The 27,167-nt window shown below is 32.8% G+C and overlaps 1 protein-coding gene across 3 annotated transcripts in view; it reads left to right on the forward strand.

Moving 5' to 3' along the window:
• Window positions 1-27,167, forward strand: part of pxb (putative Hedgehog signaling attenuator pxb) — a 295,964-nt gene that overhangs the window by 222,244 nt on the left and 46,553 nt on the right. For all 3 annotated transcript variants that reach the window (XM_075367538.1, XM_075367541.1, XM_075367539.1), the window contains one exon: window positions 11,120-11,323. In XM_075367538.1, the coding sequence (XP_075223653.1) occupies window positions 11,135-11,323 (189 nt within the window). In that variant the 5' untranslated portion in view covers window positions 11,120-11,134. The remainder of the gene's footprint in view (window positions 1-11,119; window positions 11,324-27,167) is intronic.

The raw sequence follows: 27,167 nt of genomic DNA on the forward strand, positions 1-27,167 counted from the left end.
TAGAAACTTTTTTAAAGTTAGAAAGTCTTTTTTTCTAACTTATCTACTCGCCGAAGGGAAACTTTTATCTGAAATAAAAATAAGGATGTGTTATTATACAGTCTGATAAAAAAAACTTGATAATAGCATACTGCTACTTGTGGTGACACTCTCTCTCTTTCACTGCGCGTGTGTTGGAGGGCTCGTGTAGATGTGTATATTGGAATAATTCCTCCACCGTTTAGGGAATATCCTTACATGAGAGATTCTTAAAACGAGCACTGATATCGTTTTAAGGAGACTGCAAAATGAAGAAGGGGTAGGGGAACAACAGGTCAGTAAGGAGGTAACAAATTTAATGTAAAACTATTTCGGATTCATTTATTTCTAATTTATATATTAAATATTTTTATAATTTGAATAAATTGATAAATCTTAAAAAAAATGAAAAATAATTTACTTTTGGTTTTCTGTAATACGCAAATCGTTTAATAATTAAAGGGACAAACGGTTGTAGAAAAATTATTATGCATGAAATTATTATAAATTACAATGAAACTAACGCTACTGTTCGACGTAATCCAAGGCACTTGTCCAATCTTACTATATATGAGTCCTCTTATTCCGGTAGTAAAAACTTTTTGATAGCGCTAAAAAAAAATGTGTAATCCGAGATCGGAAACGTACGATGGTTGTCGCAACACCTCCCCCGACCCGAATTTTGAATATTTCCCGTGTCTTTTGAGCGGTATGGTAGCGGGGGTTATTATACAGAAGAATTACGTCTATCGAGAGAGAACCCCAGGACGTTTTCTCCTTATTTTTTCTAGAGTATCAAAATAGTATTCGCTGTTTATTGTACGACATTTTTCCAAATAACCGCAATAAATTGGGGCCTTTATAATTAAAAAAAATATCGTTAGCATCACCGATGCGTAGGTTGTTAATTGTTTCTCTGGCGGGCGTATTTGGATCTTTCCATTCCGTACTTTGACTTTTAGATTCTAGATCAAAAATGATAAATCCGAGTTTCATCGCAAGTTATTATGCGTTATAAGAAAAGACAAACCTTCCGTTTAAAGTCGTCGTTTAATTTCGGTACAGAAATAAATTCGGCGTCTGTGTTTTTTAATCGACCGTCTCGGAACCCACCTCGAACACGTTTTGCGGTAATTCAGCATTATCGTGGATAATTGAATGCGCAAGGCCGATACTTTTAGAACAAATTTCAGCAATTTGACATATCTTTATTCGTTTCTCTTCGCAATTAAAATGATCATTTCTATTTTGCAAAGCGTCTGGCGAAACTTCCACCGGTCTTCCGTTAAGATGAAGATCGATGACACTAATTCTCCCCGATTTAAATCGCACCACTCCGTTTTAAATCCGCGAGTGAATTTCGGCCGATTTTACATCTTTAGAAAATAAAAATCTTATCGCAGCACGCTATTCTTTCTAGATACGCGTTTTGGCGGAGTCGATATTTTTACAAAAATAAGAGAAGTTATAGTAGTGGAAATTCTTTTCGATAAGCTGATATTTTTTGTAACAGGCGTGCCAGTTTGAATGTCAAACAGTTCGGTTTATTCTATTTAATAGTTTTTCCGCTATTTTGCCATTTGTCTCTTGGATGATTGAACGAACAGCTTATTATTTTTTTCAAAACAAAATGTAGCTTCTTCATATATTGAAATTTATAACGAACATAAACATTTATAACCTTAATTAATAAAAAAAGGAAAAATAATTTCATATACCTAGGGTGCATGAAATTATAATTTTTTACTCTTTCTCAAGTAAACGTAACATTAATTAATTACGTAGATAGAATTCCCATTTTAATAATAATATAATTAGTAATAGTAATAATAATAATAATTATTGTTATTATTCCACCACATCCAGTCGTCAAAAGAAAGATTCACGCTCCGGAGAAAGGAAGGTGGAAAAGGAGTACTCGATATTAAAAATCTATGCTACAACCAGAACGAAAACTTAAGGGATTACTTCCATAGCAGGCATCACCTCCTTCTATCAAGACATCGTAGCGGCAGACCAAAACTATACGTCATTAAACGTAGCCAACAGGACTAGCAACGTAGATCACATGAAAGAGATCGATGCAGATAAAATTCTAGATTGGGGAAGAAAAGAGCTGCACGGGAGATATCGGCACCGTCTACAGCAGGAGGGAGTCGACAAAGCAGCTTCAAATAATTGGCTTGTGCAAGGAAAGTTACATTCCGAGACGGAGGGGTTTATATGTAGAACACAGGATCAAGTAGTAGCAACAAGAAATTGTAAGAGTTATTCTTAAAGAAAATATCAACAACAAATGTAGGCTATGTATGCAACACAATGAAACAATATACCATATAATCACTGGCTAACCGATTCTAGCTCCGACGGGATACACCAGGAGGCACAACAACGTGGCAAAAATTGTCCACGTAGAACTCTGCAATAGATACAAGTTAGAGTTTCAAAAAGGACCCTACTATACTTATGAGCCAGCCCCTTTTTTGGAGAACAACAACGCAAAAATTTTCTGGAACTAGGGAATTGTAACGGCAAAACCCATCGACTGTTATAAACCAGATATAGTAGTAGTTGATAAAATGGAAAAAGTAACTTACCTAATAGACTTAGCCATCCCATCAAGTAATATCAACACTAAACGCAATGAGAAGCTGCAGAAATATACAGATCTTGCTTTTGAAATTAAAGAAATGTGGTATCAAAAAGAAGTTTATATAATCCCGAATTGTTTCTGCGGAAGGAATAATACCATCTACTTTGGACAACAGTCTTGAAAAACTGAAGATCCAGTGGAAGACCCACGCGCTAATGCAAAGGAGCGTGATAATTGACACCTGCCATGTTGTCCGGAAGGCACTTAGTCAACAATAGCAAGCCTAATCTCGTCGGTATAAATTACAACGAGTTTAAGGAATGTCACCGGCAAAAGTAAAAGCTGTGAAAGTGTGGGATAATAATAATACTTAAATAGAATGAAATTAAACTTGTTTATTTAATTTTGAGTGATTTGTTCGGTCTCGTGGGACAATCTAATTGATTTCGTCTGCAACAAAGTCAAACCGGATCGCTTTTGATTTGAAGTGTTTTAATAAAACACTAAGTTTGTGTTTTATTAAATATTTACTATTCTTACGTATATTCCCGTGTGAAGTATAATACAATATTTTGGTGTACACTCACCAGAAGGAATTTTCAAGAGACAAAAACGGGCTGTCAGGTCATTGTATGGAACCCATATATATGAATTATATAGATCAATTAAATATGAATTAACTTAAACAATTTATAAATTATTTTTTATTTTAATTAATTAAATAAATATATATATGAATTATACGATCTTTGCTAAAATCAAGAATATTCACTTATTAAAAAAAAGAAACTATTTCCATGTAACTCGACACAATACTTTGACTGACAACAAAAGGATGTCACTTTATCGATAAATTTTTAAATAATTAAAAATGTTAATTATTTAATCTTAACATTTTAATCTTTACATGGAACTAGCAGTTAATGATGTTAAAGAACAATTTAGATTCGGAGTAACAGTACAAGGTGAAAAGATAAAGATGCTACGATTTGCTGATGATATAGTAATTCTAGCCGAGAGTAAAAAGGATTTAGAAGAAACAACGAACGGCATAGATGAAGTCTTACGCAAGAACTATCGCATGAAAATAAACAAGAACAAAACAAAAGTAATGAAATGTAGAAATAACAAAGATGGACCGCTGAATGTGAAAATAGGAGGAGAAAAGATTACGGAGGTAGAAGAATTTTGTTATTTGGGAAGTAGAATTACTAAAGATGGACGAAGCAGGGGCGATATAAAATGCCGAATAGCACAAGCTAAACGAGCCTTCAGTAAGAAATATAATTTGTTTACATCAAAAATTAATTTAAATGTCAAGAAAGGATTTTTGAAAGTGTATGTTTGGAGCGTCGCTTTATATGGAAGTGAAACTTGGACGATCGGAGTATCTGAGAAGAAAAGATTAGAAGCTTTTGAAATGCGGTGCTATAGGAGAATATTAAAAATCAGACGGGTGGATAAAGTTACAAATGAAGAGGTATTGCGGCAAATAGATGAAGAAAGAAGCGTTTGGAAAAATATAGTTAAAAGAAGAGACAGACTTATAGGCCAGATACTAAGGCATCCTGGAATAGTCGCTTTAATATTGGAAGGACAAGTAGAAGGAAAAAATTGTGTAGGCAGGCCACATTTGTAATATGTAAAACAAATTGTTAGGGATGTAGGATGTAGAGGGTATACTGAAATGAAACGACTAGCACTAGATAGGGAATCTTGGAGAGCTGCATCAAACCAGTCAAATGACTGATGACAAAAAAAAAAAAAATAAAAAAAAAATGTTAAGTAGTCGAAAACTTATTTATTATACTATACAGCTTTTCATTCTACAAAAGGGGTGATGTATCGTAGTTTGGTTTTGAAGAAAAAATAAAAAATTATATAGAATTTTGAAATTAAATCGATAATAAAAGATTAAAATGTTTACTTTTCGTAATGAAGAACGTTAGGTGTATATAATGAAATTAATAAATTTACCCTATTATTGGTTTTCGTTAAAGTAAAAAGTTTATTCGTATAATTTTCTAAAATAAGGGAAATAAAAAAGTTCGAATTTTAGTTCGCTTCAAATAGTTTTTGTCATTTTTTTTTCACTATAAAGTAGACCTGGAATTTGTAAAAGAGTTTTAAAATCAATTTTTTTTTTACAGACCTTAGTTGTTAAAAAGGATTAAAACTTTTTTTAAAATTTAATTTGCAGTGGAATGTTTACCAGTTACGGTACAAAAAAATCAGTTGATTAAATTTCCGTTTTTTTTTTAAACCGTTACAGGTAACTATGTATGACTGTATGCGTTTTCCAACCCGATTTGTTATTTAGTTATTTACTCTCTAAAGGGATTTTGAAAGAACTATTTTTCCAATTATAACTTTTCCCATTTCAAAGTTTGAATAAAAGTAGTAAAGTGAGATATACTGTGTTTAGGTCGCTGTAATTTTCAGTCAGAAGTGCCGCTGTTGATTTCAAGAGTTGTATATTATTGCTTTTAAACGTCCTTTTCTACTTTTAAAAACACAGATGAGCGAGTTTTCGTAATCGTATGTAAGAGGTCCGGTTAGAATGCGCGTGGATTTGTTTCTGCGTTCGCGTGCGACAAGAAATCCGCGTATATGTATACAAGTTAACTTCAATTTTATAGGTGAAATAAGGTTAGTGTAAGAGGGTTTTGAGTTTATAATACAAAAGGTTACGATTCGAATTATTTTTAAAACATTATGTTGATATGATTATATCGAATTGATTATACCTGTAGCTGGTCGGATCTAAAAAGTGTTAATCTGCTTATAACTGCAAGGTTACTTTATTAATTAAGTTATTGTGTATTTTAAAAATTAATTATTTTATTATTAATTGGAAAGGCTATTTTATAGAATTCTCCATCTTTTCGGGTTGGTACCGCGTTAACTTTTTCTAATCTTTTACTTGCCACAGTATAGTTACTGTGGCGAGCGAACAAAAATTTATGAGAAATTGTAATATATCTAAATTTTATTGAAATATACAGTATATATTTTACATTCTCTTCTAAGCCGTTGTGGCACATTCTCTCATATATATATATATATATATATATATATATATATATATACACTTAAACTAAAAAAAAATTTAAATAAATGATAATCATATTTAATTAAATTTGTAAAATAGGAAGCCATTTTATTTTATGAAAATAAAAGAATTAAAAAACACACACATACTATATATATATATGTATGTATGTATGTCCCGGGAGGTACTGACCAAACTTAACGGACTGATGCAAGACATCAAAATAAACAAAAAACTAGTGTGTATATATATATATATATATATACACACACACACACTAGAACATACCATATTTCGCTTCATTTTCTTCTGTACCCATTTTGTGTTCTTACAATAAAAATTTATACTTTAAAAATAAATGAAAGGTTTTAATAAAATTTATATTAATGTACCTAGCAGCATGTTCTACAAAATAAATAAGTTCCAAAAATTCTAAAATGATTTCCATTAGAATTTTTTAATGATTAATAGCTCTGTAAATATTAGTTTTATCGAATTATATTTTATTAGGTAAATTGTTACGTCCTTTTTTATTATAAACAAAATGACACCTTTTTTGTTCAAATCGGTTGACAAAAAACCGAGATATACGAGGTGTGTGAGAAAATTAATGATATTGGTAACACTGCGAACGATCTGGCAACGCTGTGTTTACCGGTCTGTGCTAGACCGGTTTGTTTATCCCTTCCACATACTCAGTACGAGTTTCAACTCCGTTCAGCCAACACATTATTTTTGACAGCGCCATCAGTAAAGTTCTGTTTTTGTAGTGTGTTATGAAAATGGAGCATCGGAATTTAGAGCGAAGTTGTGCAATCAAGTTTTGTGTTAAACTTGGGGAATCCGCTAGTGCGACTTTTGAAAAGTTGAAACTGACGTATTGGGATCATTTCTTATCAAGAGCACAAGTTTTCTTCTGGTACAAATCATTTTTGGAAGGCCGAGACCACGTTGAAGACCGACCTCGCTCAGGGAGACCTTCAACTTCAAAGTCTGACGAAAACGTTGAGCGTGTGAGAGCTCTTGTGAGATGAGACCGTCATTTAACAATAAGGATGATGAGTGAACAGTTAAATTTAAACGCTTTCACCGTACATCAAATTTTGACAGACGATTTGGACATGCGAAAGGTTTGTGCGAAATCGGTGCCGAAAAACCTCACAACGGAATAGAAGGACAATCGAAGAAACTTGTGCGTTGATCTTCTTGAGAGGATTGACGATGAGCGAGAATTCTTCAATCGTGTGATCATAGGTCATGAATCCCGGATATTTGGGTACGTTCCTGAAACAAAGCGGCAAAGCGAAGAGTGGCACACTCTGTCATCTCCTCGACTGAAAAAATGTCGAGTGAGAATATCAAAGATCAAAACCATGCCTTGACCAAAAGAGCATGATTTGCTCTTTTGACAGTAGGGGTATCGTGCATAAAGAATTCGTTCCTCCAGGACGAACTGTCAACCAAGTGTTTTACAAAGGTGTCCTTGAAAGGCTCAGGAAAAGAATGATTCGCGTGAGACCAAACATTGCAGACAAGTGGATGTCTCATCATGAAAATACCCCGTGTCACACGGCCATTTCCATCACGGAATTTTTGACCTCAAAACGTATTCCTACGGTTCTTCAACCCCCTAATCACCTGATTTGAGTCCTCGTGACATTTTCCTTTTCCCGAAATTGAAACGTCTCTTAAATGGACGTCGTTTTGGAACTCTGGAGAACACTCAAAGACTGACCGACCGGTTAAAAGCCCTACCAGTTGAAGCCTTCCAGCGCTGCTACTAGGAGTGGGAACAAGACTACGCCGGTTTATAGCTGCCCTAGGGAACTACTTTGAAGGGGATAATATTGTTGTTTGAAAAAAATCAAAACTTTGGTAAGTAAAGTCAGTTTCATTACTTCTTTCTAAGGTTCAAATCCTAGTAAAGCCAGTTACTTTTATACGGATTTGAATTCAAGATCGTGGATACCGGTGTTCTTTGGCGGTCAGGTATCAATTAACCAGGCGTTTCAGTAACGGTCGACCTGAGACCGTACAAGACTGCACTTAATTTACAGTCATACATATCCTCATTCATCCTGCGAAGTAATTACCTTACGGTGGTTCCGGAGGTTAAACGGAAAATGAAAGAATTATAAAGTCGTTAGAAAAGTTCTCGGCCTGACACAAAGATGGCGTAAGTATGACCAAATCACTAATGATGTTTGTGAGATATAATCTTTTAGATAACTTGCTGCGAAGTTTAAAAGGCGAGCGTTTACTTGCTTATTTGTGGCGATCGAATATAACAGTATTATATTGATGTTTTCTGATCTCTTGAAATTTATGTTGCTTGTTCTTTTGGTCTATATTCCTTCGATTTAAATATTTTTCGAACGTGTTTTGAAAGTTTATACTTCGTATATATCAGTATATGAGTAGAATTTTCAAAATTATAAGCCCCGAACCTAAAATTCAGAGTGTTTTTGAAAATGTTTTTATTAGAGCTGTTAACATTTGGAGAAAACCTTGCTTAAGGAAATTTGTTATAAATTTGTTATTGTTGTTATGAAATTTGTTATTTGTTATGAAATTTGTTATTGTTGTTACCTATACAAGAATTTTTTTAGAAATTTTTTTAAAAATTTATCCCCACCTATAAAAAAATATATTCTTTGTTTTTTTGTTTTTTACTTTTTTAATTTTTGTTATTGATTGCTGGGAAAGTCATGCAATAGATACCAGCTTTTCTTTTGTAGCTAAATTTAAAAATGATAAAATTTGTTCTTTATTTTCACTCATTTTCAACACGCAGTAACTTTTTAAATAAATAAACTAATGTAACCATAACCTTTCTACAAATATTCAGCGATATGTCACCTTTCAGAAGCACACAAACGTAGCCAGATTTGATAAATATTACAAGGGTTATGCGATTCTATGCAGTCATCTACCGGGAGAATATGGGAAACGTTTACCCCGACTCCAGTAGATAGTTACTAAGTTCGATTAATTACTAGTAAATTATTATTATTTAAAACTACAATTAATGATAGCAAGTTTTTTAACAAAAAATTTAATTTAAATTGTTGATTTTGCTTTTATATTTATATTACTTTCTGTTATAAAATATTTTAAAAAAAAGAAAAGAATTTTAAAAGTTAATAAGAAACAACAAAAAAGTTGAGAGGTTGCGCGATCATTTAACATCTATTCTATTGTTCTGTAAGTTTGTCCTCTAAAGAACAAAGTTATTAGTTGAGGTATAGTATAAAGTAGAGAGAATTTGAAGTTAACAGTTTGCAGAAGGCGATAGAGGATAGCGTCGTCTCGAGCGCTTAGTATGAAGTGTTGCGAGAGACTACACGTCTGCGATAGTAACACAACAGCGTGCCTTCCACACCGCTACCCGAACAACTTGTTCTAGTGGTTTGATAAAGTATAACAAGAGGGTTGTGTTATCACTTAGTGAGAGTTTACTTCCATCCTCTGACCCCTCCGCCCCTCTACCCTCTTGTCCTAAAAGTATCTTCTACGAACTTTCTTAGCAGCTTTGTTGCAAATTCTACTGTTTCCCAGTTAACGGACGCAGTTGTCCCCGACTCTGGATGAGTTCATTTTCTTATGTAAACTCTAGTTACTGTACTGTAACGCAGTGTACTACGTTAAATGTTCGTAATATTGTTGTTTGCAAACTTATTTAATAATATTGTCCTCTTTCAGCTTTTTGCGCGCGCGCATTTAAATTATTACAATTCTTTAATTATAACTTTCAGTAAATATGAACAAAGATCTAATCATGTATATATCCTATATTTATTTAAAAAAAAAAAAATTATATATGAAAGAAAATCAATATATCGGGGGTACTTTTGGGTGACGGGGGGAGTGGTTTTCGTACTCCTAGATTTTTATCATAAGTATCTTATTCTGCATGAACCGTGAAATGTCTCTTAATATATCGTCCAACTCATCATAAGCCGCGGTTTTTAAATCTAAAATATCGCATAAATCACACAAATACTGTCGAGTATTTCCTAATGAGTACCTTTCTTTTCATTTTTTTATTTTTCATCTTCGCCGAATGTCACATCCGTTCCGCGTTTTGAATATATATGCTCGTTTACAGATCGATTAAGTTCAGCTTAAGTTAAGCGATTAAATTTTCCATCATCCTCGCAGGCAGTATTCGAACTCCAAAAATATGTGGCGGTTGTGGAACCGGGTCTGTCATACCGCTTTAACAACTTTAATAAAATTTCAAGACCCGTATGCCCGATTCGTTTCACATTCAGTTCATCGCCATTAAATTCTGTTACCGTACGACGACTTTTTACATTCACAGTTACCGACTTCCTTTCGGTATGAATGAACGAACCACTCTATAGGAAGAATTCAACACTAAAGCGCTAAACTTATTTTCTTTAATAAAGCGCACGGAAATCAATCGATTGTAATTAAAAGCAGCCAGACAGCATCAACCGACCAACAGAGTGAAATGTGCTGTAAGAAATATGCAAAGAAAATTTTTTTTTTCCTTATGGATGTTAATATGCAAATGTACGAAATAAATAATAGCCATAAACTGTTAAATCTAAATAGATACGATTCCAAATAATAGTAGAACTTCGTGTTACATATACGTATTTTTGTTAAAGAAATTGCTCTTACGTGGATTGCAGATAGTGTTATTTATTTATTAATTAATACGACATTAAGAGGCTAACGCGTAATCACAGTTATCGATGATGACAATGACTTTTGAAGCGCGTGAAGAAATGTCATGTGTGATCAGGATTTGAAACCGGAGCCTTCGGATGAAAGTCTGAGACGCTACCATTCCGTTCCGGAAGTCGGTGAAGTGGTATTATCCTTAATATACTAAAGATTGGCGGATGGCCGCGTCCGCATAGGGTGGGTAGTTATCTCACCTTCGATGATTGGGCGGGGACTCCCTGGAGCATTGACGGGGAAGGAAAAATCGTACTCCCGGTAGGGGATCCCCTTGAGGGTCTCTTATTAGAAGCAGGGCCGTGGAAGACCGTAGTCTCGGTGGGGGATCCCTTAGCTTGAGGCATGGTACCGTTAATACCGTAATCCCGGTGAGGGGGTCCTTCTGGGGTCCCCTTATTTGAGGCCTGGCGCTGAATACAGAGTCCCGGCTGCCTGGTTGGGAACGGCATAGCCGGGCCCATTGTTACCGCCCGGTTGGCTTGAAGCGAAGGCACCTCCCAGAGTTGAGTTTACGCTTAAATTAATTATTTTAATTCCTAGATCTTGAAGAAAAATATAAACTTACCGTTTTCGTTGTACAAAAGTGGTCTTTGATTTTTTGTACGCGTCTATTAAATTCTATTGAGTTCTCTTTAATTTTCCATTTTGTATTATTAAATTTTTATAGTTTTATCTTTTATGTTGATTTATAATCTAAAAAATAAATATACATGTATTAATATTAATTATTTTTGTGATTACAGAGAGAAGTGTGGAGGATGGGCGGCACTGACTCGCCGCTGCCGGCTCTCTGGGACATGGACAGTGCGGACTATGAGTGCGACTGTCCGGGACCACCGCCGCCTGCCTTCCATTTGCCGCCCCCACCGCGACCTCCTTTCCTCCACGAGTTGGCTGACTGTTCCGAGGCGCCTCTCCTCGATCTGGAGACTTGCGACACTATGCCTGTAAGTTAATTATATTGTCTTTATTATTTCTATTGTATGAAGATGTAATTGTATTTCAAGAACTTAAAATTGCGTTTTTTTTAATAAAGATATGCTTTATATTAAAAAAAAAAAAATTGCTTTTGTTACAGACTTTTTAAAAGCAATTGTTAGATTTACTTTTACAATTTGCAGATAAAAAAATAATTTATAAATTTGTGCTACACGGAGGGGAATATGCAAATTTTATTCGTACTTTTCCAGATTCTTCTTTTATTCTAACGATGTAAAATCTTTTTGGTTGTACTTGCTAAATTTTTAGAAAATTTTTTTGTGTATTTTGTCAGTTTTGCGATAAAGTTCCGTTAAAAAAAATATTGAAATAGCTTTATAAAAAACGTTTTAAAATATGTTATCTTTCTTATTTTATGAATTCATCGTATCCGATTCAGTGTATTTTTAATTTTGTTATTTGTTATAACATTTAATTATTTATTTTTTTACTTTTATTCTATAAACCTTTTTAGAAATAACTCATACAGCGTTTCGTAAATATTGTAAAATAATAGTCTTATTTTTTCATTATTAATCTATTATTTGATTTTATTGTATATACGAGGTCTGTAAATAAAGTAATGACACTGCTTCAGAAAAACTTTTTATTTACAATCCAATTATACATGGAATCACCTTCGAAATTGTTCCCTTGGGAAGCCACGGAACGCTTCAAACGGTTATGCTACTCTTAACAGCAGTGTTGGAACTCAGAAACCGGAGTATCCTTCAGATGGTCGGTTATGTTTTTTTACGTTTTCTATTGTTCCAAAATGATGTTCCTTGAGGTGATTTTTTTAAAGTCGGGAACAGGGAAAAGTCGCAGGGACTCGCGTCAGGTGAATAAGATGGTTAAGGAACTACAGGGATGTTTTTTTTTGCCAAAAATTTATTAATCGAGAGTGCAGTGTGACAAGGTGCATTGTCATGATGCAGCATTATTTGTCTTTAATAGCTGGTCTCACGCGAGCAACTCTTTTCCTTAATCTTTCAAGAATTTCTTGGTAAACATATTGATTTACAGCCTGTCCTTCAGTAAAAAACCTCTATTGGACAATGCCATTACTATCGAAGAAACAAATTAGCGTGGTTTTGATTTTTGATTTGCTCACTTTTGTTTTTTCTGGGACTTTGTGAGTTTGAAGTGTGCCACTCCTTGCTCTGGCGTTTTGTTTCTGGATCGTACTCAAATATCCAAAATTCATTCCCAGTAATAATATTTTTTAGAAAATCAGGATAAGTCTCAATTCACCTTATAAGATCGCGGCACACTTCCACCTTGTTTTTCTGTTCAACGTGAGTTTTTTTGGGACCGATTTTGCACAAACATTTTTCATATCCAATTCGTTTGTCAAAATTTGATGGACCGTGGTACGGTTTAAATTCAATTGTTCTGCAATCATTCTGATAGTTAATCGCCGGTCGTACCGTATCAGGTCTCTGATTCGCTCAATATTGTCGTCACGTTTTGACGTTAACGGTTTTCCATAGCGTGGATCACCCACAACTAATTCCCGGCCATGTAAAAATGCTTTAAACCACCTAAAATGTGGGCTCATGACACAGCGTCTTCTCCGTACTCCCTTTTCAATCTTTAGAATGTTTCAGTAGCATTCTCACCGAGTTTAATACAAAACTTGCTCGTAATTAGTGTTACTCATTTTTGTAATGCACAACAAAAACTCGTTTCACGAAAAGTTTTTTTACGTCTCACGCGGCAACAATAGATTGAAAATGTTAATACCTAATATAAATCAGCTGTTCATATAACCATATGTTTACTAGTAACTTTACAGTGTGGCCACTTTGGCTGCCAAAAAAAAACTAGTATCATTTCTTTATTTACAGACTTCATATGTATGCTTGTTACTTCCTCAAAATCGAAATTAATATATAATCTTTGTTATGTAAAAACATTTCGACTTTTAACGACCTTTAAAATAACGTATCACAATCCTACCCTTTCGGTTTAAATTCATTTAGTTATCCCTACGGGGATCTGTTTGGGGACGTGCAGTGTGCTGGTCTCTTACCAAAAAATGTATAATTTCTCGATAGGTGAATTTATTTATTTTTTTAATGTTTAACTGCTGAATAATTGTTTAAGGGTTACCGTACTTTGTTAACATTAATTAATGTTTTACATAATTGCATCAGGAAGGCGTATATGTTTAATTAATTTTTTCTCTTGTAAATATTTTTCTTTGACCCGTTATATAAATTAAATTATTTTATTATTTATGTCTGCTAATTTTATATAATTTAGTTGTTTTATTTAAAGCATTATTTACTTCAGTTATTTAGAATTTTTTTACGGTGATAGAAATATTATTATATTCTCTAACGTTTACATTTTTTTTATAAAAGTTGTTACTATTTTGCTCTAAATTAGTTTTACATTAAATATCCAATAAGTACTGTACATATGTTATTATATAAATTATTCTTAGTAATATCTGTAACATTAAAGTCCTTAATGATGATGATGATGATATTAGAACTGAACATGCAACAAGTAGTATTATATTACGGATTGTACGGGTATTAATGCGAGTTGAGCTTAGCTGACCTCCTATGTGCATTAGCTCTCTTCTCTTCTCTTATATTGTAAAACTGTATCTACGTAATAGTGTATATATATATATAGACAAGATCTTCTTCATTCAATTTTAAGCGGATTTGTTATCGTAGTTACAAATACTCGTTTGCTTGCCAGTTCGTAGCTCTTGCTTTTACACACATACACAAGCACACACATATACACACACACACACACACACACACACACAAACAAACCGTAAATCGTATGAACTGTACGTTTTTGTATATTCGTTAGTTATATAGTAGATTGCACTCTGGTAACTTAAACTTTGAAGAAATATTGTAATTCATACATTTAAGCTGCCTTTGCGCGGAAATAAGCGGTTCATTCGTAGGTAAACCTGATAGTATGTTTTGTAAACTTCCATTTGATAATGTACAAGAGTTTAGTTAGAAACCCATCTTCTTTACTTAATGCAAGAGGTAAATAAACAACGCAGTCACTGCTCGAGTGTATTATTCACCGTAAACAATATGACCATGTTAATTTTTGAATTTTTTTGGTTGCACGTATTTTACAGTCAAAAGAACTAATCGCTAATATTTAGAAAGCGTAAACAAGTAGATGAGCATTAGTTCTAACCGGTATGTCTAAAATAGTTTTGCCGCTGCTAATAATTCAGCGGATGGAAAATTAAACGGTGACATGACGTTGTAGTAACAGGAAACCGATCGTCTGCCTTGTAATTCATTCCCACTCTACACATTAGTTTAGTATTTTATTTTGAATTATTTTTATTCTATCTTTTCTTTATTCCCTTAACGTTTTTCTCTTTTCTTCAAACCGTCGTGTTTCCTTTTATATCATCATTTCCTTACGGTTTAGGTCGTAGACCTGTCCCGTCTCTCCATCATTTCTTTGGAGTCTTTTTCTTTGGTAACTTCTTCCGACCGGTACGTAGTTTAAGGCTTTTTTTTGGGTGTTCTATCTTTCTGCATTCTTAACAGATATTCTGCCCGTTTCTCTGTGCAAGAAAAAATCTAGTTACATTCGATGAATCGAATACTTTCGAACATCGTTTCTAATTCTATTCAGACGGACGGAACGTATCCTTGAAAATCCGCGGAAAACACGTTTCGGCAGCCTGTATAGAGCTCAAATTTTTAGATTTTAAAACCCAGGTTCCACAACGGTATAAAAGCTCTTTCATGTATTTTCTTTGAAAATTTTGATTCATCCACTAGTTCTCTGAAAGATTGACTGTCAAAAATTGTTTCTTTAAAAACGACTAATAATGTTTGATTTTTTCGATTTCTTTGTGTTTTGTTTTTTCGAAACGGTTAAATATTTGTTTCGTTAATCTAGTTTATCCGCTCTATATAAGCGATTATAAAATCTGCGTTCTCTTTTTCTCATTGTACGGTCTTTTTTTTCAAAATTTTGGTAAATTTCTTCTGAATTTCTTAATTTATAAATTACCTTTTAGTGTTTTGGGCCGTAGATTTTCTTAAAATTCTTTTATCAACTTTTACTAGATTTTTCCTGAGAAATTCTGTCTACCTTCCGAACTACTAACGCTTCCGGTAAAACAAAGATGTTATATTATCTTAATTCTGCGTTTTTTAATAAAAATTTTCTTTTGTAAATGTTTTCTGTAAGATGATAAACCTAATTAATTAAACATTTCTTGTGTTCTGCATTTGAAACCTTCTTTTTCTAAAATATTCGGGGTTATTTCAGCTAAATATTAAAATTTTTTGACGCTTTTGATCGATTTGTCTTTTAACATTTTTATTGTTTGGATATTACTTTTATAATCGGAAAACTATTTTTTTTTTTTTTTGTGAAACTTCTAGACTTTTCTTTGTTTAAACATTTTTGTAATTCTTGAATTCTGATTTTCGTCTCTTACGTATTTTCCCAAAATAACTACATCGTCGGCAAACGTTTTATCGTTTATCGTAAGTATTTGGATTTTCTATTCAATTCTCCAATTACCTTTTCTAGAGCGTTATTTAACAGTGACGGTGAAAGACCATCGCGTTCTCTCATTCCAGTTTTTATTTCATACGGTTTGGAAATTGCGCCTAACAATTTAACTTTTGAATATGTTTCTTTTATAATGTCCACCGTTTTATTAAATTTAAATTTTTTTAAATATTTTAATAAGAGATTCTCTGTCTGTTTGAAGTCCACAAAAATAATTCCGGGTTTTTAAGTTTTTTGGTATTGTAAAATGGATTTTATATTGAAAATTTATTCTTCGCAAATATTTATTCTACCTGATCGAAAGCTATTTTGATATTCATCTGATTCGCTTTTAATTGTTATTAAATTCTATCTAATAATGCTTTTGATAACATTTCGTATGCGACTGACAAAGTGAAATTCTTCTTTAATTTTTATAAATCAGTTTTATCACTTTTGTTTAGTAATTTATGAATTTAAGTGTTTTTCCAATCTTTTGGATTTTTTCCTTTTTCCAATTTTGTTTTAACAAAATCTCTAATTTAACATATATTTCAGCATTTACGCAACAATTTTATGAGTAGTTGTTATTTTTTTCATTTTTAATTTTAAAATAAATTGTTTAATTAGTCCCGTATTGTAAATTGCCTTTACAAAAGTGTCTAGAAAATTTCATCAAAATCAGCTTTAAATTCGCCAACACACCCGCACGTACGAAAATTGTCCCTTACTTTTTTTTGTTTTTTGTAGTCCCTGTTTCATGAAATGTCGAGAAATGTGAAAATTCCCTACCTAGCTTTTTAATCATACTTTCCTTCATGCAGCATAGCCCCAGAGGTATGATCCCAGAAAACTAAAAATTAAATATAAGATATTTTAAATACGTAAGATTATATTATATCTTCGTATTTATTTATTTTTAAATAAATTTACGACTATGTAAATATTAATATAAAATAACCAGGAGTAATATTTTCCCAGTACGACATATAGTAATATCAAACCGTTTATTTTAAGCTCGGTTTATTAATTAATTCAGAAAACGTCAACGATCTTATACCTTCTTGTTGCTTCCCTGTTAACGCGTTAAGGAATGTTATGCGTCAGGTTGTTAACTCTAAAGATGTTTTCCTAACTAATTAGAAATGAGTCTACGGGTAACCGCAAAATGTAACTTACATGGTTTACACCTATCTGCTACCAGATACTTCGGTACATCGTATCAAACCTTTCTGAATTTTATAGTATCACATATACGTAGTACGTAATTAATTTAGTAATAAATATATATATATATATATATATATATGTGTGTGTGTGTGTGTGTGTGTGTGTGTGTGTGTGTATTACACACACATCGAAGTTTCGTTTATTTTATGATTGAAGTAGATAGAAGGTTTCTACGGATGATGTGTTTCGGTTAATTTGTAAAACAAATTATAAATAAATGTTATATTAGCAGTAGAAGTAATGTCATACGTTCGTTAAAATGGCTCCCCTTGGAATGATGATGTGTAATTTAAGATCTCTCGATCAAAATTTGAATAAGAGACCGATTGAACTCCTCATCGTCACATGACATTTCCTATTATCGTTGTAATAGTCGTACTCCTCTCGGACGCATAAATTTTCTTCTTGTATAGTAGTTGAATATAATTATTATTTAAATAAACGAAGTCTGAAGTTGTAAGGTATGAAATACGGAAGGGTTTCATTCCTGCGTTTGGAGATGACAGAACCGGGAGTGACGATGAATCCAAACTGTGAAGGAGAAGAGGAAGAAGAAGAAGAAGAAGACGAAGAGGAAGACTTCCAATTAAAATACCACACTCACTTCTCTCTTCCTTACCCAGGCAGATATCAATAACGAAAACAAGTCGCTCTTCGTACTCCTCTTCGCGGAATAGCAATGGAGTACATGGCATCTATTATTCATGTCTTTCCTTTCAACGTCCCCGTAAAACCAAACCTATATATATATATATATATATATATATATATATATACAGGTTGTATAATCATGTTACTATTAAAGTTGATTTTCTACATTTATATATGTAGTAGACAGACACATTACTGCGGTTTTCTAGGATTATATCCCCAATACTTATGTTAACATCGAATTACTTAAGTGCAATAAAACAACTTATAATTTACTATACTCTGTCTTCTCATAATATCTACAACATTAATTACTTAGCTACCTTGTTGCTTGCATTATATATATATATATATTACCTCTACTTCGTTATTCATATTTCGTTTTGTTGTTCTCCGTGGGAAATGTTGAATTTAGATATTAATCCAAATGTTTAAATATAACTTAACACTTTTTCTTTCTGTACTTAAAAATTTACTATAATCTTCTCAACTTAAACTTTTAATATGAAAATTATACAAAATTTTAATTTTTTTTTTGGTTTGATTATTACGTAAGCAGCATCATTAATTACATAACTTACCAAATAAAATATTATTAAGTGATAAGTTTCCTTCCAGTTCGATGGGATTTTTATATATTTATACTTTATAAACCATATGTTGTGTGTGTGTGGGGGAGGGGTGTCAGTGAGGGAGGCTTCTCGGTAGATATTGACCAAATTTAAGAACCGATTCAGGACATCAAAATAAATTCACTCTGATTTCTCTCTGTCCGCCAGTTTGTGATTTTTCAGTAGAAATTGATATCTAAGGATTCAATGAAATTCAATTGATATCAAAGGATATGTAATGAAATTTGGTGTTCTTGTACTAATAACATCTACAAAATAAATAAATTTGAAATAAATTCGAAAAGTTTTAAATAATTTCAAAATGGTGGATATAAAATTTTTTAATTGATAATAATGTGTGAATATTTATTAAATTATTTTTTATCGTGTAAAATGTTAAAACTTTTATTTTGAACAAAATGATACGTCGATTTTTCAAATCTGTTGATAAAAAACAGATCTGGCTTGAAATTGTTTTATTATTTTTATTTCCATTAGGAAAGTTAAAACAGTTAAGGAAGTATGTTAATAAATGGATTGTCATTAGATTGAAGAAAAAAGATTTAACATTTTATCTAATAAAACGTAATTCATTATATTATTATAGAGCTGTTAATGATTAAAAGAATCTAACGGCCGCCCCTTTTTGGAATTTTCAAAGGTAAATTTTTTTATTTTGTCACGTAGACCTAGATGTACAGTAAATTTTCATTAAAATATCTCGATCCCTCCTAAAAAAATAAATTTTTATTGAAAAAACACAAATGACTGATAGAGGGAGAATGAAGTGTATACAGTTTGTCCGCAGGAGGTTTTTTTTTTGTTTATTTTGTTGTCTTAAATCAGTCCCTTAAGTTAGACCAAAACCTCCCGGGATCTTCGCCCGTGTGTGTATATATATCGCTCAGTGTGTGTATATATCGAATTACAGCTTGCAAACAATTTGCCCTGATTTCTGTTCAGAGGGTAAGATGAAGCGATGCTATAATTTTTGCAACGTAAATTAACAGGTAAATTTGACGATTTCTTGAGATATTTTTCCTGAAGAATGGAATAAGACGGGTTCCGGAAAAGTTACTTATCTCTAAAAATCTGTTTTAATAAATTATTGTATAACACAGTGGTTCCCGAACTTTTCCAAGGCGCCCTTTTTCAATTAAAACTTTTCCATCGCGCCCTACCCTAAGTAAAAGTATGACTACTCGAAAGTAACAGATAAAAATAAATAAAACTCGTGTATCTTCATTATATTTTTACTTTATTAACATTAAATTAATAATTATAAATGTCTTGGTTCAATTAATTACGAAGCTTTTTTAGTATTTCGTGGGTTTTATAACAAGTCGGCAATATTATGGCGGAATCGCATTTGAAATTCTTGTATCGTTTTGTAACTTTTTAAGTACGATAATACAAAGTGAGCAACATAAAACCGAAGCCATAATGAAACCGCTACCCAACCATATTTATGAAAAAATCTCACACAACTAGCGCGACTAGTGGATGTATATGTTACTACTGATTGTTGTTGCTCTTTGTCAGATGGTTACGTTTCAGTGCAGTAGACGGTATTTTTCAGGGCAGTATTGTTTGTGTAAAATGCCTTATTCAATCCAGAAGAGGATAGCTATAATTGAGGCCTATATTCGTTTTGGATCGTTTAAAGAATCATGCCAAGTATTCGTAGAAAAATTTCCGAATGCCTGTATCCCTGCGAAGAGTAGCGTACAGGAATTAGTTAAAATATTTCGTACAACTGGTTCGGTTTCAATTGCAAAACGAAATAGGCATCCTTCCGTTAGGAATACACAGGCCATTGTCGATATTGAAAGGAGAATTATTGCCAATTCAAAAAAATCACTACGCATGTTATCCCAACAATCTGGTGATAAATACACATCTTGTCGTAAGTTCTTCACGAATTAAAAATTGAAACCGGTACCGCGTTACAACTGTGCAACAACTGAAATAGACAGACAAATCGAAACGACTTGATTATTGCAACTGGCTTCTCGAAAACATTGTTGGAGGACAGACAAACCCGATGTCGTATTTAATGTCAGACGAGGCGCGATTTCATTTATCCGGCCGTGTTAATTCGTAGAAGACTAGGTATTGGATGGCGAGAAATCCTCATGAGATATTCGAGCGTCCATTTCACGATGAAAAATTGGTGTTTGGTGTGTCGTTTCCGGTGATTGTAGTGTAGGACCAATATTTTTTGACCGGACTATCAATACATAAGTTTACCTCATAATTTCAAAAGAATTCTATGCGCAATTAACTGATAATGAAAAAGAATACAGCTTTTTCCAACAAGATGTAAGAAGTGTTCACACATCAAACGTTTTACTCAATCACGTTCAGGCAGCTTTCACAAATGAACGAGCTGCCACCGGAGGACGGTGGCCTCTACGTTCCCCAGAGTCGTCTACTTGCGACGTTTTCCTTCTACTTAAAAGAGAGTGTTTATGCATCTAATCCCCACAATACTGATGAACTAAAGGTGCACATTCAACGAGAAATCAACGCAATTGACTATAACGTATTACGTCACACGACTCTTCTCAGTATGACCAGTCGAGCACAAGAGTGCATCGATGCTAGGCATGGTCATTTTGAACATCTTTTCTTACAATAAGGTAAATAAATACAACATTTAAATTACGTTTTATGTTTTCCTTATTTAATTTATCCGTATTATTTATAAAATTTCATTCCAACATAACCTACCGATTCTGCAGCGGTTATGTTATGGATTCGGTTTTATGTTGCTCACTCTGAATTAATTGAAAAATAAAATCCCGAATTTTCACTATTCCGTTCGATGTTTGGATATATGTGCATTTTACCGATTTCCTCGATCAATTTAGGCGGATTCTGGGACGGTACCTTTTTTTATCCGTGGGATGGCATATCTACCCCCTATTCCTGACGAAATCTCTAATAATATGTACCTATCAGAAAAAAAAAATTTCCTTCGATCGCGGTTCTTTATATAATTTCTACTCTAAATCAAAACAATTATAATAAACAGCGGTTCGTTGCTGCTTCGCATCGTTATTATTACAAAGTTATGTTATATATTAAAAAAAAATCGGCTAAAATCGTATTCCGTTTATGACACGTCTCACCCCCACCTCTCTTGGTTTTCTCTTTTTTCCTACCGCAGGTAAAATGCGTGCTCAAAACTTATTTCCGGACCGTTTAGACGTTCTGCCGGACAGATCGGGATGATTTTTTTTTATTCTGCTCGGAATGGCCCGCAGATATTTTGTCCACCGTCGACAGACCTTAAAATTGATTTTCATGCGAGTAAAAACATTAGAAAACTTCTTCGATTGAATAATAATGAAGAATTTTTGAGGAATTATCATAAGGGATTCATGTTTTGGGTCCAAAGGCTCTTGAAATATCCGCGGGTTATTCCGAGCATAATAAAAAAAAATCAGCCCGAACCTAATTTTTTAAACATATAAGATTATTATAAGTCGAAAACTTTCCAATGGAAGATGTTAGCATTCATGATTCATGTTTCTTTCGCTTGGCATTCTTCTTTTCCCTCCAGAATTCTTTTATTCTTTCGGAAAAGGCCTTCTTCCGTTCTTCAGACGATTTCGGACGATGTTGTTTAGGCTTCGGCGCTTCTGGTTTAACTTCCCATCTACCTATTTTGTTTCTATCTATAATCTCCTCCATTGTAATTCCGGCGTATTCTATATCTTTTCGTGTTTTTGCGAGCCAAGCGATTGCAACTTTTAATGATGTTAAGTACGCGATTATTCTTTTGGTCAGTCGATTTTCCGGCAGCCTGCAAAGGTGTCCGAAGAATTGCTGTTCCATTTCACGTCGAGCCGTCCGTTGCTGCGATCTAGTGGGTGCTAACGCTCACCGGAGAGTTCCACCGTACTAGCATTCGGCGCTCGAATCTGATCCAAGGCGGTCACGTCATACTCTTAGTCCGGATGGACTCCATTCTTTGTTCGGATGAACGTTAGCTTCAATGTTTTATTTGATTTTATTTTTATATATCAAGTTATACGTTATGTTACAATTCATTTCATTAACTGTCAAGACGACAATTCATTAAACCATTAATCAACAATCAACAAGGCGTTGTCTTCATTCATCATCTATGAACGTACAGTCCAACCTCGCTCTAAAATCTACCGATTCCATTCGTCTTTTCCTTATGTCATTTTCGATATTAGTGTATGTTAACAACAATTTCGTTCGGTTGTAACCTGTATCCTTCTTCAGTTTGTCTCGGTCCCAATATTTTCCTTATAATCTTCCTTTCCTGTTTCTTTATTTCTTCTGTTTCAGTTTTCCTATTTAAGGTCAATGTTTCACAGGCGTATAATGTTTCGGGTTTAATAACTGTGCTGTAATGCCGGATTTTCGTTTGGCGCTAGTGGGATTTCTTGTTGTAGAGATTTTGCACTAAACCTAGAGCTTTCCTCTGACCTTCTGCATAGGGTCCAATTGACTTGGTTTCTCGGAGCTGTTCGGCGTAATATTTCTCTAAGGTACAAGAAGTGAGGGACGTTTATTTATTACTTCATATTTTATGTTTAAATTTGGGATTTCTATTCTGGAGCACATGAATACTGTTTTTCAAATGAAATTTGTAGTCCCATTTTTTTTCTGCGCATTCCTTGAGTGTTTCTATTTGTTTTATTGCAGTCTATTCGTCTTCCGCCAGGATTACCAAATCGTCTGCATGGTAAGGGATACTTAAATTTAATTTCGCGAATACCAATGAAATCGGTTTCCAGTATTTTTGTTGTTTGAGTGCTTCTTCTCACTCTTTCATCACTTTGTCCAATGCGATGTTAGATTTCAGGGAGGGGGGAGAGTCCATCCCTTGTTTCACTCCCTCTTAATTTCAAAAGGTTCTGAGATTTCGCCCGTAAATTTTATTTCAGATTTAGTTCCAGTTAATGTTTGTTCTATTAATCTTCAAGTATTCTGATCTAGTCCTCTCTCTTCTAGAATTTTGAAAAGAGATTGTCTGTCTACGGAGTCGTAGGCTTTTTTGAAATCTACAACTGTGCAGATCGTGGGTTTGCTTCTGTTGTTTTTAATTTTGATTATCGTTTTAATATAAAATTATTATTATTATTCGTTTCTTTTTTTTTATTACTTTTATTTATTTCATTGAAGGTAAAGTTTTTGTTATTTGTATCGTTTTGTAGGACGTGTGTTTTAGTTTTGTTTATTCTTAGGTCGAAAAGATAGCAAGAATTAGGGTTAAAAGTACAGGAAAGAACTGTCAGTCTGATTTAAACTTACGTAGGTAATATTCTTCCTAATATTTGACAGCCCGCCCCTCGAGAAACGCGCCACGAACTTTAAAACCGTCCACGTTATTGCATTTTCACTGACAAACTCTATTCTTTCATAATACGTAAAATATATCTTTTCTTCTTTTTAAATGTCATCTTCGTTTTCTTTTTTTTCTTTTCAATTTCTACTTTTTTATTGTACGTCAATATAAAAACAATAAATAGAATATTATAAAAAGAAAACATCATATTACATAAACGCCTGAAATTCCATTCGATCTTTATTGAATTATTTTAAGACTTCTGTAAAACAGTAAATTACATATTTATGAAAATAGAACAAAGCCCCTAATCTGTAAAGACTATGTATACGTCATTATTTATCCCTCCCCAAAAAAAGGTGCCTTAATTTATTATTTTATGTATCTATGCAGGTCTTTCTTCGTGAAACACTTAAATAAGCCGATGAAAAATTAGTCGATCTTCATTTTACTTAAAATTTGCTAAGTAAAATGATGTTTTATGCTAAGATGTTATGGCGTGCAAGTTGTTATTTTTACAAGAATTTTATTTCCGTTTTTAAAAGGAACGAAATCGAAAGACTTCGTTTATTAGAAATCAAAAGTCGTATTTTTCTGAGCGATTTGTGTTTCGCGGTAAGTCTCCTTTAGCCGTTAAGTTATCTGACATTCTCGATTTATAAAACCGCTGTATATTTGCGAATTCGTTATTGCAAAAAATTACAAAAGATCGCTTAAATTAATAAAGTAAGATCTTATATCTCAAACCAGAAATACATCGAAGAAAATAAGAGAATTTTTTCTCTATTACAGAAATTATTACATTTTGAAACAGATTTAGATGTGCAATACTCTGATTTAGACTTACTAGTTTTCTTTAACATTAAATAATCTTGAAGTCAGGCGAGTTTCAATTTAAAAGTTTTTTTAAGTTTAAAAGTTACATTAATCGTGGTATAAAACAATTTGAAAGAAAGACACTATTTTTGGAATCTTAAAATTTTATAGTTAAATGGGGGCTATTAAATGCCCTCGTTTTGGCTATGGTTATCATAACCTGGTAGTTTCTGTTTCAAAAGTTCTGTTTTTTAACGTCCTTTGAAATGATGTCACAATCTTACTTTTTCCGTTTTACATTTTTGAGCTACCCCTCTACATCGGACCCCTTCGGGGGTTTGGAGTCTGATAGTTTCATACGGAAATCGTTTTAAGTAGAATAATTTTCTAAATTTCATTTTTCTACGTTTAACCATCGAAAATTTATTTAAAGTTTACTTTATAAAACGATGTATTATTGTGAGATTAAACATTTTAACATCGAAGTCTTAGTTATTCTTGATTTACAATTTTAACCCAAAAAAAAAAAATTATCATGGTTAATGGAGACACTATCATGTACACCGATCGTAAAATTTAAATGCGTTTATCGAAATGTAAAACACCGGTATTTATTGTCAAATAATAGCTATTGTAAATTATTGATACGTTCATATAAATACAGTGTTTGTTTTCAGGCCAATCGCATGACAAAAATTTTGACTTAAGGCATTTATAAAGCGTTTATATATATCATACGACTGCAGTAACTTTGAAATTCAGATTTCTCTTTCCCCGTTTCTATATGTATTTGTGATGCTGGAGGAGTTTGCAAAATCGGAGGGGAAATCATAAATCAGCAGGACAAGCGGAGAGTATTCTAAAAAACAATTATAGCATTTTACATGCGATAACTGCCCGAACACGTGCTTATTTCTGTCGGGAGCGCGCCAATTAAACAACCGTTGTTTTAACAATAGCTTCAAGGGTGGAATGGGTAATGTATAACTTAATTATTGGAAATCAGTGCACATTGAATGAATAAAGGACCGTCTTTATAGTTAGTTTGTTTGAACCGCATCAACAATCGACTCTCGATTCAGAACTCGACTAACTTTAAGCCTCAGGGTTTCTCTCATTAGAATGTGTGTATAAATATATGAACACATGTACCCGCTAAATGTACCCTCGCTTGTTTTACTTGTTTGATTTGATGTATCGTTTGGAGTTTCACGTTCACAACTGAATTCAATTTCAACTTTGGACTAACGGTTTACTGCATATTATTATTTTTCGTTTGGTTGAGATATATTTTCTTAACAAGGCTTGTAAATATTTTTGTAATTTTTTCCATCTCTAAATTTCACGTTTACAAATAATTTGAACATTATTTTTTTAAAAAAATATATCGAATATTTATTTTAATAAATAATTTAGCTAACAGAATATATATTATGTTATTTATTGGTAGATAAGCGATTATTTTTGCCGTTCTCCGTGTCGAAGGGGTCGCGTTTCTGCATTCATGCAAACAGTTCTGGATTCGAATCTGGTCAAAGATTCAAACGTAATTCATTTCTTATCGTCTGCAAAAAAGAAATACGGTAATCGATGATCGGGCGCAGATCTGCAGGAGAAAGAATAAAAAAAATTGAATATTTATTTTTAAAATTAAAAACTTTTATAATTTAAATTAATTATACTTTCCCGGCGAATAAAGCTAGAATGGCTAGCTACATTAGAACGTACGGTGATCGTGTTAAAAATTAATTATCGGGTTTTTGCAAACCTTTACGTTTTAAGGACCAACCTAGTTCAACTAGACCGAAAACCATATGTATTATGTGTATTATTTTTTGCATCATATGTATTATTTTTTGAAAAGTTTTTCTTGATTTTATTCCTCACCTCTAAAAAATATATATCCTTTTTTTGTTTTTGGCTGTAACTCTTAATTTTTAAAGGTATTGTATGACATGCAATACTCTGCCAGGTATTTTTTATTTCCCTAGTTCAATGACAACAATCAGATTTTTTTTAATCATTAATCATATTCTGTAACCGTTCTAAAATTATGTTATTTTCTTGAGAATAAAGGGTTATTAATGATTTATAATAATTTTAAAATGTTTTCAATATAGTTAATTTTTTTTTAATATGATCAACGTAATTAGATTTATATGCTTGAAAACGTTCGCGAAATAGTTTTATATAATTTATGTTAATTGTTATTGTATTCCGGCTACAGCTCTATCGCTGCTGCAGAACCACTATAAAGGAAAGGTGCAAACCATTTTAATTTTTATTTTATTATTTGCGAAATGGTAGAATGCCTTTTTTTTATTAATCTATTATTCGTTGTATAATTTCATTATTTTTTTTATGATTTAATTTATCGCATGAGGTCAAAACTTGTGCTTAGGTATACGAAATGGAAATTTTGTGGCGTATGAAAAATTTCCAAGCTTACCGGAATTCGAACCCGAGGCCTTTCGGATTAAAGGCTTTACGCTACTACCACTCCGCGGTAATATTAGTTTTAATATTAGAAGACAAAAGAAAAATTATAAATCTGTTCTATGGAATTAAACAGACGTAAATTTTGGTGTTGCAAATGTGTAATTAAATATTGTGGACAGTTAATAAAGCAATTTTCGTTGCGGAAAACGTTAAACGCATTACTCT

This window comes from Lycorma delicatula, chromosome 5 (genome assembly GCF_047948215.1).
Source record: "Lycorma delicatula isolate Av1 chromosome 5, ASM4794821v1, whole genome shotgun sequence".
Lineage (NCBI taxonomy): Eukaryota > Metazoa > Arthropoda > Insecta > Hemiptera > Fulgoridae > Lycorma > Lycorma delicatula.